This window comes from Cibotium barometz, chromosome 17 (assembly GCF_041138505.1).
Source record: "Cibotium barometz isolate CiBa-2024 chromosome 17, ASM4113850v1, whole genome shotgun sequence".
NCBI classification, from domain to species: Eukaryota; Viridiplantae; Streptophyta; class Polypodiopsida; order Cyatheales; family Cibotiaceae; genus Cibotium; species Cibotium barometz.
The window spans coordinates 20,510,939-20,531,492 of NC_141062.1; the positions used below are offsets into that span (position 1 = coordinate 20,510,939).

At 40.7% G+C, this 20,554-nt stretch overlaps 2 protein-coding genes across 2 annotated transcripts; both read right to left on the minus strand.

Annotated features, from left to right (window-relative positions):
- Positions 1–2,554: 2,554 nt before the first annotated feature.
- LOC147629758 (microbial Terpene synthase-like protein 13) lies at positions 2,555–3,199 on the minus strand. Its single transcript, XM_086810973.1, has one exon. It carries the CDS (start codon positions 3,197–3,199, stop codon positions 2,555–2,557), a length of 645 nt encoding a protein of 214 aa, XP_086667099.1.
- A 14,202-nt stretch (positions 3,200–17,401) lies between these two features.
- Positions 17,402–18,544, minus strand: LOC147629759 (microbial Terpene synthase-like protein 13). Its single transcript, XM_086810974.1, has one exon. The coding sequence runs from the start codon at positions 18,542–18,544 to the stop codon at positions 17,402–17,404; it is 1,143 nt and encodes a 380-aa protein (XP_086667100.1).
- Between the last annotated feature and the right edge of the window lie 2,010 nt (positions 18,545–20,554).

Here is a 20,554-nt window from a genome sequence, read left to right on the forward strand (position 1 = left end):
ACATAAGATTTGACCAAATATTGAATGCTTAATCTCTGTTTTACCGAAGTCACTTGCAGATTTGATGAAGAGCTTGGATCTCATTGTAGACAAATCAAAATCTGTCTTCACCAGCTTGTAGAGCACCCTTGAAAACCCCTAGGGCCAAGAGGAATTAGATCCATTTCATCTGGTACAGAATAAATCTCAGTTTTGCTTCAAAAAAGTGGTGCTTGCAAAATCGTGAATTTCTGTAGCTTCAGTAGGCAGTTCTGCGATTCGTCTTGATTGGCTTATGTGTGGGGAGTGTAGCTATGTTTGGCTAAAAGGATTTGGGCTAATGTTATGTGTGAAGGGAGAGAGAGATCCTCCACCAGCTAAGGGTACAGAGGCTACTTGAAAAAGAGGTAAAAAATCTAATTATCTACTAATCCTAATTAGCTAAGTAATTAGCAAGATAATGGGCTCATAAACTTGATGGATTCTAGGCTAGGCTCTGATATCATGTTAAATTTGCAGCAATGTGATGAGCTATGGTGGCCTGATATTTTGATAATCTTTTTGACGCTTATTTCGACAATCGTTACTTTTCATTCAAATTCAAAATCTTTCCAGATCTTGCGCTCCCCTGACATTTCAAATTACCTATCACCGACTACCACACCCTCCACAATTACTTGAGGGAGGATTCCCCTCCAAAAATAAGCATTCGTTCCTATTTTGCAAATCAATATGGAAACCATGGATGACGCCACACCCTAAAATTTTATTGATTTAGAGGAGAAGACACTTTGCCCATGTACTCGCTGCAAATACCAAGTGGCTCGACGTCCACAAATTTGCAATGATCATACAAAAAAATGGAGAATATTTTTGGTGGAGCGATTGGAACATCTAATTAGTGGCAATGCACGCTTCAACAATGACAAACCAGTGGATATCCGGCCTGAACAATGGAGACCAACAAGAGTAGCGGCAAACGAGGTGATCCAACAACCCGAGGAACTTGAGGCGGATTCGGAGCAAATACTAGAACATGACATGGATGACGTGATAAATGCCTTACACGATGGAACAGAAGCTCAATGTTTGGAACACGAAGGGGCAGAAGAAAACACACGACGTGTGGAATACGCTTCCTAAGAAGAGAAACAGCTACACAGGCTTGCTCGTCTTCTACTATATCGTGGAGCACATGTGCCTATTTTACACGCTTGCCTATCCATATTGAACTTGCAATCGTTTTTTGGATAGTCTCATACGAGCGTATGAAAATTTTTTGCGTAAGTGATGATATCATATGCAATTAGTGAGTTATGTACCTTTATATGCATTTTCTTAGCCTGACTATTTTGTGTAACAGCTTATTGAAACATCAAATATTTCTAGAAGATAATGAGATGCCAGTGGACCGTAGTCGAGCAAAAGCAATGTTGCACGCGATTTGCATGGACTACAACACACACCATGCTTGTCCAAATGATTGTATTCTTTATCGACAAGAATATAACAACGCATTACAATGTCCACATTATGGTACATCGAGATATAGACAAAATGTGCAAGGAGAAAGGGTACCAGCAAAAGTTTTACGACACTTTCCCATGATCCCAAGGAGAAAGGAGAAAGGAGAGCAACGGTGTGTAAAGAAGTGCATTCGTGAGTTTCGTACCCCTATAGGATGCATGTATTTCTTGAAGGGAGCATTTACAAAGGACAATGAGCTTAGTGGCTTGAAGAGTCATGATTGGCACATATTCTTGCAATTCATCTTCCTATAGCCATCAAGGATTGCCTCAACGATGACATTAGAGCAACAATTTATAAAATTGGTGCAGTGGTACGTTGGATATCAAGGAAAGAGATTAGTAGAGACACATTGGCTGAGAAATACTTTCCAACAAGTATTTTAACCATTCAATTGCACTTGCTAGTTCATGTGGTTGATGAAATTGTTGTGGCCGGGGTTGTCCATAGCCGATGGATGTTTTTGTTAGAGAGATTTATGAAGAAACTTAAAGGATTTGTTCGTCAAATAGCTCGTCCCTGAAGGTAGTATGGCAGTGGGATGTCTTGTTCAAGAATCATTTGTATATATAACTCAATTTCTTAGTACGTCTGATCCCGATATGCCAAGATTATGGACACAAGAAGAAGATGATTGACTAGTTGGGGAAGAACCACAAGGGAAAGGCCTTGTGAGCAACCTATCTTCATTAATCCATCTCTCATTACATACATCCTCTCACGACGACGGCCAATGGTAGAACCAAAGAAAGAAATTCAGCAGATACCTAGCCATTTGATCAAGGTTTGTGAGCAAAACAACAAAGATCCAAAAAAGAGGAAATAGCATCCTTATATATCTTAATTTTAAGTGAGGAGAAGAAAACTTTAGGGTCAACAACAGAAATGCATTTTTGGATAAAATCCTTGCTTTATTAGCTTTAGCGAGTGCAGCTTTAGTTAAAACATGCCTTGCATTAGCCCACGCATTGCTAAAATTGATAAGGGGACGTCTCATTATTAATCAGAGCAGCTTACTGCAAAGCCAAATAGATCTGAGAAGAATCATTCAGTTGAATAGGCAACTTCTTTTTCTTAAGATGGAGGAGAGGCCACCTGCTCTGCAGCACAGCGGAAGCACGACGCCTTGTGGGGAGCAGGTGTGCGAGTAGCGGGCTGTCTGGTAAGACCATTTCACGTTGCCTGCCATTAATAGTCCCAGCCCCCGCAGGTAGGCTTCCACTCCAGGCTTCTCTTCGAGGCTTGACTTCTGGGCCTCGGCCATCAGCTGCGCACTCAGCTTGTCCACCTCCTCCACCATGCGCACAGCCTCCCACACCGCGTCCGCAAAAGTGAACCCTGGCGCGGCCTCGCGTGCCCGGAAGATCACAGATGGCAGGTTGAAGTAGTCCCCATGGCTCACCTCAGCTTCAAAAGAGAACAGATCATTGTACAGCGCTACATGATCCACCACTGCGTCGTGCAGCTGCAGCAGCAGCTCGCTTTCTAGCGTCTCCTCGTCCAGCTCGATGTGGAGGCCGTATTCCAGCAGGATGAGGCATGACGGAACTAACGAAGCGGGCCGGCGTATCACTTTGACGTACTCGTCGACACCTGGAACGCGCCCAGTGCTCCGGAATCGAGCTTGGATCATGTTGGCATCAACGTAGCGTCTGGTGGCCTGCAGGAAGCGAGACTGCATTTTGAGAGGCATGTCTCTGGAGATGTCCTTCCAGATGTCATGCAGGGCAGCAAGCCCTTTTTGGATATTGCGGGTTTCCGAGACTGCTTCTACGGTGCTGTCCCCGCAGCAGCTGAGAGGTGAAGATCGAGGGTTTGGCCAGCAAAGCATGCGAGGATGAGGTTGCGGCGTGGTTGCCAGACATGATCAGTGGCACAGCCACGAATAGAGAGATTGTCATCATCGGTGTCAGTGAGGAAGAACCAGCTCACCAACTTGGTGATCGGAACTAACCGCTGCACTGCGCATTGGGCATAGCTGACGCTGCAGAAGAAAGGAAGCAAGCAGTCACGAAGGAACTGGGCAGCTTCAGGGGAAGCGGGCGCCGCAGTGGCCAGGATCCAGGGGTCGCACTCCGCTTTGATGATCTCGTACTCGGGATGCAGCATGGGCTGGAAAGAGCAGGCAGGGACCCAGTCGTATGTTTCGCTAGGCTCCATAGAGAATGAATGCTATGAAGTGGAACTTGAACTGGTGATATTTTGAGAGGCTACAGAAGATGATGATGATGTGTAGAGAGGCGAGTAAATTATGTGTGTGAGAAGGCTACCGATGATGCCCTTCTTTTTAATAAGCGGTCGGGTCGATCACCATCAATAATTAGGTCGGCTCACGACTCCTTTTTCACATCATCGTGTCTCTTCTCTCTCGAAAGTCTGGTATTTTAAAGGAATTTTCGAAGAAAATTCACAGACTCCCATTCTAATTAGGTGGGCTCACGACTCCTCCTCCACATCATCGTGTCTCTTCTCTCGAAAGTCTATGGTTTTTAGAATTTTCGAAGAAAATTCACTGACTCAACGTTTTTTTTCTTTTCTTTTTTCCAAGGAAACTTCTAAACCCAGAGTGCTGAGAAGCCTGAGATTCTTACTTGCATCATATGGCCACCCCGTGCGAATTACATTGTGCTGAATTGTTGTTAACACTCTGGTTTCCAAGGAATGGGTTGTCTTCATGGACAACATGATTTGGATTTCTCTTTTGTGCCATGTAAGCTCAATGGAGGTATAAAATATTTACTTGGCTTATCAAGTCTTATATTTGAGCCACAAAATAATCGACTCAAGGCCCATTTATGAAATTTTTTAAAAAAAAATACTTAAAATTTCCTTGAAACTACTTGAGAGCGCTTGTGGAGGAAGCATTTGCCTATCGTAAAAGTTTTGGAAAAAAAAACATTTTTAAACTTACTAAAATAGTATAAAAATATATTAATAACCTTATCTTCAAGGAGACTTGTATAAAACGCGCGTCTTTTATTGATAAAAGGTACATGGCTTATATTCATATAGTTAGTTTTTTTAATTGCATTTGTAGAGCTCAAAATACTATTTAAGGTATTTTGAACGTAAACTTTTAAAATTATAACTTTCTTACAAATAATCACGACGATGAAGAACTATGTTTTTAAAATTTTTTACACTTGATACATATTTTTTCCACTAATATCTTATGTTGAGAGTATTTCCTCGCTAGGAATTTCTTTGAGACAATATCATAGAAAAGAAATGAATTTTTTCTAAAACTCTTAAAAAGCTACAAAAGTAATCTTACAAGACTAATATAAATTTGAGTTTGAGTATCTTTTATGTATACATTAATCCTTAGTAGTACTCATTTCTTGCCCAAATCATGGACTAAATATTTTTGCTACTATGAAATGCCCTTGTTTGGTATTAGGGTCCCTAGGACTAGACGACTCTTAGGAAATGAGCTAGTTTAATTAATTAGGACTTTTTGGGTAATTAGAGCCTAGTTATGAAAAAAGGGTTAGGACAAGATGTTCACGTTCTTTTTTTCCACTGGTGGATAAGCTTAGGTGATTATCCTTTTTTTATTGCATTTTAGAGAGAAAGAAAGAGAGGGTGCTTCACATTTGCTTCTTTGTGTAGAGTTTCTAGAGAGAAATAATAGTTTGAAGATTGCGTGGCTTCTAAATTAACCAGAAGAAGAAGAAGAACTGACAAAATTCTCATCACATCAAGCACCACATAAGATAGAGAAGCTTGATAACTGCATAGTGAGAATGCGAGAAGAGGAGGAAACAAGTGAGAGAAAGAGAAAGGAAACAAGTGAGAGAAAGAGAAAGGAAAGTGGTAATTTAATAGTGTCTCCTCCATAACAAATACACCAGTTGTTCCAGCCAACTATAGTACCCTCACTACAACATTTCACGACTCCTTCTCCATATCATCATCGTGTCTCTTCTCTCGAAAGTCAATGTGTTTTAGAATTTTCAAAGAAAATTCATTGACTCAACGTTTTTTTTTGGGAATTTTCAAGGAAACTTAGAAGCCTCTAAACACATAGTACAGTTTGCTATGCTGAGAAGCCTGAGACTCTTGCTTGCGAATTACAATCAACGTTGAATTATTTTTAACACTTTGGTTTCCAAGGAATTGGGTGTCTTCTTGGACACTTGCTCAAGTCTCTCTCTCTCTTCTTAATTCTAAAGAGAGGAGTGCAAACAATAATCCATCTACAAGCACTTGAAATTCATTGTCATTTTAACGTGAAAATTTCCCCTTGTGGCCTCCCCTCTCTCTCCTCTCACACTCAGCTTTGTAATGTCAATTGTTACGTTCAAACAATTTCCTCGGTAAGAAATCCAAAATAGCCAGCCCGCACTAAAAGGATAGATTCAATAAAGGCGACACTTTTGAAAGATTTTTTTAAAGTAGGCTATATACTTAGTCGAGTGTATGCATTAGTCACCGTTGTAATGCCATTTCGGGACACAATATGTCCTAATATCTTGGCCGGGCTTACCATGAATTTGCATTTCTCAAAGTTTAGACATATGCAATAAAGGTGGCACTTTTGAAAGATTTATTTTCAAGTGAGCTATATGCTTAACGCACTTAGTTCAGTGTATGCACAAGGCATCCATGAAGATTTCAAGAAAAACCCTTAGGTATTCCTTGAAAGCATGACACATCAATCTTTGAAAAGTTACATGAGAATTAGTCAAGCCAAAGGCATAACCTTGTAAGCAAACGCTTCCCACTCAATGGTGAATGATGTCTTGTGCCAATCTACAGGGTGTATTGAGACATGGCTATCGCAGGAAAAAGCATCTAAAAAGCTATATTCTGCCTTACCTACTACTCATTTGAGCACATGATCTATGATAGGGAGAGGGTAGACGCATCACCTTTCTCAAGTTCTCGCAAAGAAAAAGTTTGCCATTCTTTTTGGGTACAACTACAATGGGAGACACCGATTCAGTATGCTCAATTTCAATAATGAAATTTGTATCTATGAGCTTATTAAGCTCCCCTTTGATCTTTTCTATGAAGGTTTGGCTATACACATAAGGCCCTTTGTTTGGACACTCCCTTCACATCCTGGCGCATGGGACAGAGATCCATGGGCAGCTGGGCATGTGTGGGAAGGAAGACCCTTATACATTCTCGGCAATGGGGATGCTATCCCCATTCTCTCTCAAGCTGGATGGTGATCCATAGCCTCATCTCCTCCTCCACAAGTGTCGTTGCCACACCAGTTACATGAGTATAACATTGGTATCAAAGCGAGGTACCAACCCGCGTGAACAGGGGTTGGACCCACCTTAATCATTTGGGGTCCAATCATTGGAAGGACCTTATCTTTTTTTGTGTGTGGAGCAGCACGACAAGGGGGAGAGGAATGATGGAAGCTTGACTGGAGGAGGAGGAGGAAGGAGGGAGCACGCTCATGCACCTCAACCGCTGCCACCATCTTATCTCTCTCTTACCTGCTCTTAACTACAACCATACTCAGGGGAGAAAAAAGGCACCATACTCTCTCTCTCGTTTGCTCTCTACAGCACAATCTACGCGGGAGAGGTGCAGACCTCTTAGGTAGCACCAAGGCTAGCCGGCATACTAAAGAGGGCTGCGTGGGACAACAGCGAGCAAGGCAAGGCGGGCAAGGACAAAAGCAGCTATGCCAAACTCAATAAATGGCAACAACATCGACGTCAACAAAAATGACGCATACCCCCAGCCAGCGCGAGGATAGTAAACTCATTCATTTGCTTGCTATGGAGGGGCTGCACAATCGTCAGCCACGAGTCGACGGCCACCCACAGCTATAATAGCCAGATTCTTTTTGCAAGATTCTCTCCATCTTGCACCGCGTCGGTGTTGCACCTCCCCACAATAGTGCGTCGTGCCGGGGTGCTCCTTTTCCTCGATATCGACATCGATCGCGTGACCGCACCATAGTGCGCAGGTCGTCCCTTTGAGTACTCTTGCTACAGAGCCTAGGAGCTTGCCCCAACGACACCGCAAAGCTTCACCATGGATTTTGCCAAGTTCAATAGCCTGCACGCTCTACGGGATTGGGTGACTACTTTCCATCAACTTGCCCTATTTTTATTTATTATTTATCATTCTTTTTTGCATTTATTTCACTATCTACAAAAAATATAAATAAAAAGAACAAGACCTAGTAAAATCTAGATTCCAATCATGAGCGAGGGTAGGTCACCAACTGTGTGGTGGTTTAGAGGGTTTCTTTGGGATGCTTTCCTTCGTTTAAGGCCTACCAGGGCCGAACTTGACTGCATGAGTCAAGCTGTCTCTTCCCGCTGGATTGAGATAGGATTATTGCCTTTGAGCTTGCGAGAGCCCAAATAGACTCCTGTGTTGACATAGCTCACGACATTGCCTTGTCCGAAGATGACCTCATAGGTCCATCCTAGCGATGGACGACACTTAATTTGGGGGCGATTAGCCCTCAAAGGCTGATGATGATGAGTATGACCACTCCACCAACAATCTCTTTGACGAGGAGAAATACGGAGTGTATCCTCTGAAACTTATGACATTGATGAGGAAAAGATTGACATCTCTAGGGGGCAGGGATTTCACTGACGTAAACGAGAACATGTGAACATGTTAATAACATATGTTAATAACACAAAAAATCTTGTGATCACATGTTATATTCACAAAGCTTTCACAAGGGTCTTAAAAAATTATCTTTGTCAGGCATAAAAAATCTTCTTAGGTGGCCACTGACCTGCTATTATGTGAAGATAGTAACATGAGAACATGTGAATAGCTTATTCCCATGTGTAGCCAAGCTTTTAAGGGGTTCCCAAATGGCAAGTGACCTGTTATTTTGTGAACGGTAACATGAGAACATGTGAATAACTTGTTCACATGTGTTATTATCACAAAAAATCTTGTGATCACGTGAATATTAAATCCGTGCTAGGGGGTCCCTTGCTAGGTTATTTGCCTATGCACTAGTCAAACGACAATTTTACTAGCCTAGTTTGTTCAAGGACATCCAAGGTCAATAAGCATGAGCGCCTCAAGGTTGGAGGTTTACTACAACCATTGGATATTCCTAGAGGGAAATGGGAGAGTATTTCCATGGATTTCATCACTCGTCCAACGCGAATGAATCAAGGAAATGATTCGGTTTGGGTAGTGGTTGACAGATTGACTAAGATGGTCAAGTTTATAGCTATTAAGAAGACGGTCAAAACACCTGAGTTAGCTAGTTTGTTTATCGAGCATCTCTACAAACTATATGGCCTGCCCATAGATATAGTCTCTGATTAAGATAGGAAATTCAATATCCACTTTCGGAGTGAATTCTTCAAAAGTTTAGAAACTACTCTGAGTATGAGTACGACACACCATCCGTAGTTGTCAGACAGAAAAGAGTAACCAAGTGTTCGAAGATATGCATCGAGCATATGTTAGCAAAAGCCAATCCAATTATGAGGAGTATCTGTTGCATTTAGAGTTTGCTTATAACAGTTCAAAACATTCGGCATCTAGATTTAGTCCATTCATGTTGATGCATGGTTTCCAGCTGCTGATGCGGTCTCCTATAGCCGTAGGGCTATAGAAGGAGAAGCTACAATCTATCAAGGAGTTCCTTGAAGATATACAAGATATGTTGCACAGATATATATATAATATCTCATAATAGTCTCTTCTCTCTCTCTCTCTCTCTCTCTCTCTCTCACACACACACACACACACACACACTCAGTCATTCTCTCTTTAACTCTCTCAAACTCTCCTATGCTCTCTAACTCTCTCTATTTCTCTTAAACTAGCCAACTCTCTCTCTCTCTCTCTCTCTCTCTCTCTCTCTAACACTCACACACTCTCTACATTTCTCTCTTTAACACTCGTTCCTAATTCCATCAATTTTGCAACCAATGGAGTGGATTAGTATCCCTTAACCTCTAGCTTATTTAACTCCACTAGCAATGGAACCACTCACTTCCGAGCCTGGACACCAATGGAGAGTCGTGGTCTGCATAGGGAGTGAAGCTCGCATAGTTCTTGTTGTATTGAGCACCGAGGAGCTAGCGGTGATGAGTCTGGCTAGGGCACGAAAGCATCCCTAAAGGAGAGTATGAAAGGTCAAGTGGTCCAAAGGGAGTTGGCACTCCAATATCCACCCAATTCCTAACACTCAAGAGAGCTATGGAAAGAGCAAGCTATGGAGAAGCTTACCCTTCTTTTAGCCTATCGTGCTAATTCTTGTTAGTTCTAGGTCAAGTCCTGCAAGTAAGTACTCTAATGTTATGAGAATATATTTTAAGCTCTCTTAGAAATATTATTCTACCCTCTTAGATAACGTGAAAATGCTTGGATTATCCTTGCATCATGCCAAATAATGTTAATAGCATGGATGATGCCATTATAAAAATTAATATTTTTTTGTAGATTTACGTATGATTGGGTCCTCCAATGTTTGTTATAATTGGTTTGTATGGATGTGTGATTCTTGGGTTGCTTATGCTTGGCAAACATGTGTGTAGTGATGGTTAGAATACTTATGGAATATTTGTTTACCAATTTACTATTAGCTATTTTATAGGTGAAGATAATTTAGAAGATTGAGGAGGATACACATAATTTTATTTGTTGACACACATTTTTGTAAGCAAGCTTTGTATCTACATGTGCTAACTTGTGCACATTTTGATTTATGTTGAAAGTTTAAATTTATAACCTTAGACTTGAACTTTAATACTTTTCTAAAGTGTGATATGCTTTAACCCTAACCTTAATTTATGGACACTCTATTTTGAGCTTAAGAGAGTGCTGTGCAAGTAAAAGTATCTTTTTGTATTTTTGGAGGCTATGGGCTACTTTGGAATGAAAAAAAATATGTAAATACTCATGTGAGGGGAGAGACCACACACGAGGGGAAAATTGCACCCAATGTTGAGTTGTTTTCATGAGCTAAGTATTTTACATGTAACTTGTGGTTTTTGATGAGTTGATTAGGTTGAATAACATATTTTCTTACAAGTCTCTATTTTCCTAGAAGTCCTAGAAGTGTCCGTGTCAGTGGTATCAAAGCCATGGGTCTCAGAAGATGGAGGCAAGAATTAAAAATTTGAAAGCATAAATCAACGGTTTCAAGAGTTGTAGGCTTTTATCTAAAGGGCAAAGACCATAAGGTAAAGGAAATGGTAAACCACTCTACATAACCATAAAACCATCCTTTTTCTTGAAAAGTGATTTTCAAATTTTCTAAACCTCTTGTTAATCTGTCTGCACAACTAAAATCAGCATACTGGCTCCACTTTCAGATTGCTAAACCACTGCCTATGACAGAATTCCATAATGGATAGTGGATACTTGCCCATAAATCAATTTGGAGGAAAAAGCGATTGGCTATAAATTTCTTGATTAAAAATTTAGTTAAGTGGAAAATTCAAGATTTTAAAGGATAATAAAGACTTTGAAATTTTTTTCCTTCTCCTTTCCATCCATGGGCGGCAAATCAAAAGCGCTAGTAGATTCTTTCTCCTTTCTCATAGTCGCATGCAGACCGCGGGTAATACACTCATGAAGAAACCTTTCAAAAACAAGTTTAAGCTTTAAGCTTTGAAAGCTTTAAAGTTTATCAAATTATAAGCTTTTAAATGCTTATAACATTGAAAAGCTTAAGTGACTTATAAGCTAAAAAACTTCATTAGGGAAAATTTGGACTCAAATTGGGCTCTTTAAGAATTTGTACTCTCTCTCTACAAAACGGGTGCATGGTGAAATTTTTACAAATCAAGTCATAAGTGATCGGAATTTGGATATTTGAAATCTACTCTTCGAGCATGATGGGCAACATCATCACCAAATTTGGGGACTTATTGAATATGCTAAATTGCCCATCATGCATACATACAAAAGCCCTAAGAACCTAATGCATACATACAAAATCAAAAAGAGAGGAAAGAAAGAAAAGAATTTACTTCTTTTTGATGAAGTTGAAAGAGAGGATTAGAAGACCTACAAAAAAAAACAAAAAGTTGAGAAAAGAATTAGTAATACAAAACCCTAAAAGTGTGAATATCATGGATACACAAGGAGGTTTATCCTTTAACACACACACACCAAGTTAACAACCAAGAGGAGAGGAGAGGAGAGGAGAGGGTAGGGGAGGGGAGGGGAGGGGAGGGAGGGCAAAGAAGGAGGTGGAGAAGAGCTTGGGAGAGAGTAAGAACCTGCAAAACAAATGAGAAAGCAAAAAAACAAGAAAATTACCTATAATTACACACATAGACATTTTACATCACATGTACATGTGTTAAATTTGTAGCAATGTGATGAACTATGGTGGATCAAATTCTAGAATCAACATCACTAACAAAGAGATTAGATGATAATTAAGATGTGATGAGCAATTAATTGATAGCTTAATGTAGGCATGGATAATAAAAAACCGGCAAATTCTCATTATGCCAATGCCTCGATTTATAGAGTTTACATCCAAGCATCCAATCCCACTGATTTCTCCTTGATTCACTCCACCTCTTTTGCTTGATTCTCTCCACCTCTCCCAGAATATCTCCACACTGTCTAAATCTCCTCATGCTACCCTTTATTCTCTCCTAGTAGTAGATACTTCTCACCTTTTCATAGCTTCTCTCACATTGACAGTTTCTCTTTTACAGCCTCTTACCAAGGGCTTGTTCCCGCACACACCCTATTCACTTGTATATTTCAACACCTCCCCTCAAGTGAATACTCTTAGCACACCTGGACCCTATACCAAGTTTCTCTCTTACTTGATAGTCTGCTGACAACCAGTGCCTCAAGTCCCTAAACTCATAGTCCTTGACACACACACTCTCTCTCTCTATGTGTCCAAGGCTACTACAAGTGCCCGTGACCTTGACTAAAGTGCTCACACATACATCTACCGCATGGCCTACATCATCGATGGCTTAGAGGTGGTTTTACTCTATTGGGGCAGGTTACATTTGGTTGTGGGGTTTCTCTCTCTCTCTCTTTCTCTCTCAGAAAAGATGATCTGACTCCACTTCCTTAGGAGCCTCCATGAAGTTTGCGAATGTTGTTCCTTCTCCACTCGGTTTGCTGTAGCAGTCTCTTGCCATGTGTCCTGGCTTTCCACAGTTGTTGCAACAAGTAAAGGTCCTTCCTCCTACTCTGCCTCTTCCTCGTCCTCGAGAGAATCCTCCTTGGGTGAGGAATACTGTTTCCTCTCCTGCTATTGAGTCCAGCCATTTCTTCTCTTTGCCTCTGGTCTCTTGCTCTAGTAGAGCTCCTTCTATCTCGTTTAGCTTCAATTCAGGTACATTCTTTAGTGTTGCTACAATTTTTTCATATTCACCTTTGTCCACACTCTTCAGAGGCACTGCTAGTGCCTCATCATCTTCTACCTTTTTGCCAATAGCTGCCAGTTGTTGCTTAATGCTTTTATATCTATTCAAGTGTGTGATTAAAGGTTCACTTTCCTTCATATCCAATTTGTAGAATTGCATTAACAGATTTATCTTTGAATTTTTAGCTTGTGTGCCAAATAATTTATTTTCATCCCATGCATCTTTCGCGCATTGTATCCCTGTGATGTGATGAATGATTTCATCATTTAAATTGAGTGCGATAAGTCCCAATGCTTTTTCATTCCTGCTCTTCCACTCATTTTTTCCACTCACCTCTGGGCATTCATCTCTTCCCTCAACTAGCCCCCACAGATTTTTTCTCATGAGTAGACACATGGTTTTTGTCTTCCATGTGTAAAACTGCTCTCCATTAAATTTGGCTATCTCTTGTGCTGTACTCATGATAATGTGAAGGGGGTCTTACCTCTTGATGCAATTTCAAGATTCAAGGGCAGTGTTTACTCTTTTAAAACTCAATCTGGTGTTTAGGTGATGATTATAACACAGATTTATCAGTATAAAATCACCAAAAATTATATTAAACCAAGGGTAACAAATCTGTACGGAATGGTTAGAGTATCAAACCATCTCTGAATTACAATATGAAGTTATAGGGATCTGTATCAGATACCTAATGGTTAATTTAAACCCTTAATTGCACCAAAATATAGTGATTAGTATTGATTAATCACTAATTAGCAAACTAATCCTCTATTTTGTGTGCAAAAAACAGAGTATGCAGGGAGTCCAGATCTGAGGCCTTAGAGTTCAAATGAGCTCAAATCCTTTCAAGGACATAATTAGCAATTAGTCTAGTACTGATTAATCACTAATTAGTAAACTAATCCTCTATTTTGTGTGCAAAAAATAGAGTATGTGGGGAGTCTAGATCTGAGGCCTTAGAGTTCAAATGAGCTCAAATCCTTTCAAGGACATAATTAGCAATTAGTCTAGTAGAGGATTAAGCCAAGAAACATAAGATTTGACCAAATATTGAATGCTTAATCTCTGTTTTACCGAAGTCACTTGCAGATTTGATAAAGAGCTTGGATCTCATTGTAGACAAATCAAAATCTATCTTCACCAGCTTGTAGAGCACCCTTGAAAACCCCTAGGGCCAAGAGGAATTAGATCCATTTCATTTGGTACAGAATAAATCTCAGTTTTGCTTCAAAAAAGTGGCGCTTGCAAAATCGTGAATTTCTGTAGCTTCAGTAGGCAGTTCTGCGATTCGTCTTGATTGGCTTATGTGTGGGGAGTGTAGCTATGTTTGGCTAAAAGGATTTGGGCTAATGTTATGTGTGAAGGGAGAGAGAGATCCTCCACCAGCTAAGGGTACAGAGGCTACTTGAAAAAGAGGTAAAAAATCTAATTATCTACTAATCTTAATTAGCCAAGTAATTAGCAAGATAATGGGCTCATAAACTTGATGGATTCTAGGCTAGAGGCTCTGATATCATGTTAAATTTGCAGCAATGTGATGAGCTATGGTGGCCTGATATTTCGATAATCTTTTTGACGCTTATTTCGACAATCGTTACTTTTCATTCAAATTCAAAATCTTTGCAGATCTTGCGCTCCCCCGACATTTCAAATTACCTATCACCGACTACCACACCCTCCACAATTACTTGAGGGAGGATTCCCCTCCAAAAATAAGCATTCGTTCCTATTTTGCAAATCAATATGGAAACCATGGATGACGCCACACCCTAAAATTTTATTGATTTAGAGGAGAAGACACTTTGCCCATGTACTCGCTGCAAATACCAAGTGGCTTGACGTCCACAAATTTGCAATGATCATACAAAAAAATGAAAAATATTTTTGGTGGAGCGATTGGAACATCTAATTAGTGGCAATGCATGCTTCAACAATGACGAACCAGTGGATATCCGGCCTGAACAATGGAGACCAACAAGCGTAGCGGCAAACGAGGTGATCCAACAACCCGAGGAACTTGAGGCGGATTCGGAGCAAATACTAGAACATGACATGGATGACGTGATAAATGCCTTACACGATGGAACAGAAGCTCAATGTTTGGAACACGAAGGGGCAGAAGAAAACACACGACGTGTGGAATACGCTTCCTAAGAAGAGAAACAGCTACACAGGCTTGCTCGTCTTCCACTATATCGTGGAGCACATGTGCCTATTTTACACGCTTGCCTATCCATATTGAACTTGCAATCGATTTTTGGATGGTCTGATACGAGCGTATCAAAATTTTTTGCGTAAGTGATGATATCATATGCAATTAGTGAGTTATGTACCTTTATATGCATTTTCTTAGCCTGACTATTTTGTGTAACAGCTTATTGAAAGATCAAATATTTCCAGAAGATAATGAGATGCCAGTGGACCGTAGTCGAGCAAAAGCAATGTTGCACGCGATTTGCATGGACTACAACACACACCATGCTTGTCCAAATGATTGTATTCTTTATCGACAAGAATATAACAACGCATTACAATGTCCACATTATGGTACATCGAGATATAGACAAAATGTGCAAGGAGAAAGGGTACCAGCAAAAGTTTTACGACACTTTCCCATGATCCCTCGGATTAAAACAATGTTCAAGTGTAAATCCATTGCAGGATTGATAACTTGGCACTGTAAACACTAGGTCCACGGATGGTGTTATGCATGTGCCAATAGATTCCCCTGCATGGAAGCACATTGAAGAGAAGTGGGTAGCCTTTCAGGAGGAGGCTCGTCATATTCGACTTGGACTAGCCATGGATGAAGTGAATCCATTTGGTCTATGAAGTTCATCATGGAGTACATGGCCTGTTTGTCTAGTTAACTATAATCTTCCACCATGGCTAGCGATAAAAAAAGGACATCTTTTATTGTCTTTAATAGTTCCTGGAAAGTACAAGGTGAAGAACATGGATGTGTATTTAGTCCCTTTAGTTGAGGAGCTTCGTGTTCTATGGGAGGGCATTGAAGTTCATGATATTTCCAAGAGGTTTGGACAACGTGCACTAACATTGAGAGGAATACTTATGTGGACTATGCATGATTGGCCTGGCTATGGAGAGTGCTCAAGTAATACTGTAGCTTGTTAACATATTATGTTAAGTCACAATTATCATCCAAACTTACCTGCTATACAATCTTTTTTGATGTTCTATAGGGCTTTCAGTGTCAGGGTATAATGGATGTCCATTATGCGGGCGGCAACTTGAGGCTCGATACTCAAAATCTATGAAGAAGATAGTATACGAGGGCCACAAGAAGTATCTCCCAGTGGACCATCCTTTGCATGAGTGATTTATAGGGAGGTCTCCTTGCATATGGTAGAGCAGTGATTGGAGGACCTTATGAGAGCTGGATCCAACCTATACACCTCCAGGAATAAAGCGTCTATCCATTTTCATCCACTTCCATACTAGAATGACCTTTTAGTGAACCATCTTCTTGACCCAATGCACATTTTCAAGAATATAGCCGAGGTGCTTCGAAAAACCATCACAGGAGCAAAGGAGAGCAAGGCACAACGAGATGATTTACAAGAGGTTCAATTCATGCACCACTTATGGGCCCAAAATAGAGCAGATGAAAAGGTGAAGCTACCAAAAGCACCTTGGGTCATGACAAAGGATGAGCAACGGTGTGTAAAGAAGTGCATTCGTGAGTTTCGTACCCCTATAGGATGCATGTATTTCTTGAAGGGAGCATTTACAAAGGACAATGAGCTTAGTGGCTTGAAGAGTCATGATTGGCACATATTCTTGCAATTCATCTTCCTATAGCCATCAAGGATTGCCTCAACGATGACATTAGAGCAACAATTTACAAAATTGGTGCAGTGGTACGTTGGATATCAAGGAAAGAGATTAGTAGAGACACATTGGCTGAGAAATACTTTCCAACAAGTATTTCAACCATTCAATTGCACTTGCTAGTTCATGTGGTTGATGAAATTGTTGTGGCTGGGGTTGTCTATAGCCGATGGATGTTTTTGTTAGAGAGATTTATGAAGAAACTTAAAGGATTTGTTCGTCAAAGAGCTCGTCCCTGAAGGTAGTATGGCAGTGGGATGTCTTGTTCAAGAATCATTTGTATATATAGCTCAATTTCTTAGTACGTCTGATCCCGATATGCCAAGATTATGGACACAAGAAGAAGATGATTGACTAGTTGGGGAAGAACCACAAGGGAAGGGCCTTGTGAGCAACCTATCTTCATTAATCCATCTCTCATTACATACATCCTCTCACGACGACGGCCAATGGTAGAACCAAAGAAAGAAATTCAGCAGATACCTAGCCATTTGATCAAGGTTTGTGAGCAAAACAACAAAGATCCAAAAAAGAGGAAATAGCATCCTTTTATATCTTAATTTTAAGTGAGGAGAAGAAAACTTTAGGGTCAACAACAAAAATGCATTTTGGATAAAATCCTTGCTTTATTAGCTTTAGCGAGTGCAGCTTTAGTTAAAACATGCCTTGCATTAGCCCACCCATTGCTAAAATTGATAAGGGGACGTCTCATTATTAATCAGAGCAGCTTACTGCAAAGCCAAATAGATCTGAGAAGAATCATTCAATTGAATAGGCAACTTCTTTTTCTTAAGATGGAGGAGAGGCCACCTGCTCTGCAGCAGCGGAAGCACGACGCCTTGTGGGGAGCAGGTGTGCGAGTAGCGGGCTGTCTGGTAAGACCATTCCACGTTGCCTGCCATTAATAGTCCCAGCCCCCGCAGGTAGGCTTCCACTCCAGGCTTCTCTACGAGGCTTGACTTCTGGGCCTCGGCCATCAGCTGCGCACTCAGCTTGTCCACCTCCTCCACCATGCGCACAGCCTCCCACACCGCGTCCGCAAAAGTGAACCCTGGCGCGGCCTCGCGTGCCCGGAAGATCACAGATGGCAGGTTGAAGTAGTCCCCATGGCTCACCTCAGCTTCAAAAGAGAACAGATCATTGTACAGCGCTACATCATCCACCACTGCGTCGTGCAGCTGCAGCAGCAGCTCGCTTTCTAGCGTCTCCTCGTCCAGCTCGATGTGGAGGCCGTATTCCAGCAGGATGAGGCATGACAGAACTAACGAAGCGGGCCGGCGTATCACTTTGACGTACTCGTCGACACCTGGAACGCGCCCAGTGCTCCGGAATCGAGCTTGGATCATGTTGGCATCAACGTAGCGTCTGGTGGCCTGCAGGAAGCGAGACTGCATTTTGAGAGGCATGTCTCTGGAGATGTCCTTCCAGATGTCATGCAGGGCAGCAAGCCCTTTTTGGATATTGCGGGTTTCCGAGACTGCTTCTACGGTGCTGTCCGCAGCAGCTGAGAGGTGAAGATCGAGGGTTTGGCCAGCAAAGCATGCGAGGATGAGGTTGCGGCGTGGTTGCCAGACATGATCAGTGGCACAGCCACGAATAGAGAGATTGTCATCATCGGTGTCAGTGAGGAAGAACCAGCTCACCAACTTGGTGATCGGAACTAACCGCTGCGCTGCGCATTGGGCATAGCTGACGCTGCAGAAGAAAGGAAGCAAGCAGTCACGAAGGAACTGGGCAGCTTCAGGGGAAGCGGGCGCCGCAGTGGCCAGGATCCAGGGGTCGCACTCCGCTTTGATGATCTCGTACTCGGGATGCAGCATGGGCTGGAAAGAGCAGGCAGGGACCCAGTCGTATGTTTCGCTAGGCTCCATAGAGAATGAATGCTATGAAGTGAACTTGAACTGGTGATATTTTGAGAGGCTACAGAAGATGATGATGATGTGTAGAGAGGCGAGTAAATTATGTGTGTGAGAAGGCTACCGATGATGCCCTTCTTTTTAATAAGCGGTCGGGTCGATCACCATCAATAATTAGGTCGGCTCACGACTCCTTTTTCACATCATCGTGTCTCTTCTCTCTCGAAAGTCTGGTGTTTTAAAGGAATTTTCGAAGAAAATTCACTGACTCCCATTCTAATTAGGTGGGCTCACGCGACTCCTTTTCCACATCATCGTGTCTCTTCTCTCGAAAGTCTATGTTTTTTAGAATTTTCGAAGAAAATTCACTGACTCAACGTTTTTTTCTTTTCTTTTTTCCAAGGAAACTTCTAAACACAGAGTGCTGAGAAGCCTGAGATTCTTACTTGCATCATATGGCCACCCCGTGCGAATTAAATTGTGCTGAATTGTTGTTAACACTCTGGTTTCCAAGGAATGGGTTGTCTTCTTGGACAACATGATTTGGATTTCTCTTTTGTGCCATGTACAGCTCAATGGAGGTATAAAATATTTACTTGGCTTATCAAGTCTTATATTTGAGCCACAAAATAATCGACTCAAGGCCCATTTATGAATTTTTTTTAAAAAAATTACTTAAAATTTCCTTGAAACTACTTGAGAGCGCTTGTGGAGGAAGCATTTGCCTATCGTAAAAGTTTTGGAAAAAAAAACATTTTTAATCTTACTAAAATAGTATAAAAATATATTAATAACCTTATCTTCAAGGAGACTTGTATAAAACGCGCGTCTTTTATTGATAAAAGGTACATGGCTTATATTCATATAGTTAGTTTTTTTAATTGCATTTGTAGAGCTCAAAATACTATTTAAGGTATTTTGAACGTAAACTTTTAAAATTATAACTTTCTTACAAATAATCACGACGATGAAGAACTATGTTTTTAAAATTTTTTACACTTGATACATATTTTTTCCACTAATATCTTATGTTGAGAGTATTTCCTCGCTAGGAATTTCTTTGAGACAATATCATAGAAAAGAAATGAATTTTTTCTAAAACTCTTAAAAAGCTACAAAAGTAATCTTACAAGACTAATATAAATTTGAGTTTGAGTATCTTTTATGTATACATTAATCCTTAGTAGTACTTTCTTGCCCAAATCATGGACTAAATACTTTTGCTACTATGAAATGCCCTTGTTTGGTATTAGGGTCCCTAGGACTAGACGACTCTTAGGAAATGAGCTAGTTTAATTAATTAGGACTTTTTTGGTAATTACAGCCTAGTTATGAAAAAAGGGTTAGGACAAGATGTTCACGTTCTTTTTTTCCACTGGTGGATAAGCTTAGGTGATTATCCTTTTTATTGCATTTTAGAGAGAAAGAAAGAGAGGGTGCTTCAAAATTTGCTTCTTTGTGTAGAGTTTCTAGAGAGAAATAATAGTTTGAAGATTGCGTGGCTTCTAAATTAACCAGAAGAAGAAGAAGAACTGACAAAATTCTCATCACATCAAGCACCACATAAGACAGAGAAGCTTGATAACTGCATAGTGAGAATGCGAGAAGAGGAGGAAACAAGTGAGAGAAAGAGAAAGGAAACAAGTGAGAGAAAGAGAAAGGAAAGTGGTAATTTAATAGTGTCTCCTCCATAACAAATACACCAGTTGTTCCAGCCAACTATAGTACCCTCACTACAACATTTCACGACTCCTTCTCCACATCATCATCGTGTCTCTTCTCTCGAAGGTCAATGTGTTTTAGATTTTTCAAAGAAAATTCATTAACTTAACGTTTTTTTTTTGGAATTTTCAAGGAAACTTAGAAGCCTCTAAACACATAGTACAGTTTGCTATGCTGAGAAGCCTGAGACTCTTGCTTGCGAATTACAATCAACGCTGAATTATTTTTAACACTTTGGTTTCCAAGGAATTGGGTGTCTTCTTGGACACTTGCTCAAGTCTCTCTCTCTCTTCTCAATTCTAA

Bases quoted from the DNA above. Each gene is read 5' to 3' on its own strand.
- LOC147629758 (XM_086810973.1), bottom strand. From the start codon at position 3,199: ATGCCTCTCAAAATGCAGTCTCGCTTCCTGCAGGCCACCAGACGCTAC.
- LOC147629759 (XM_086810974.1), bottom strand. From the start codon at position 18,544: ATGGAGCCTAGCGAAACATACGACTGGGTCCCTGCCTGCTCTTTCCAG.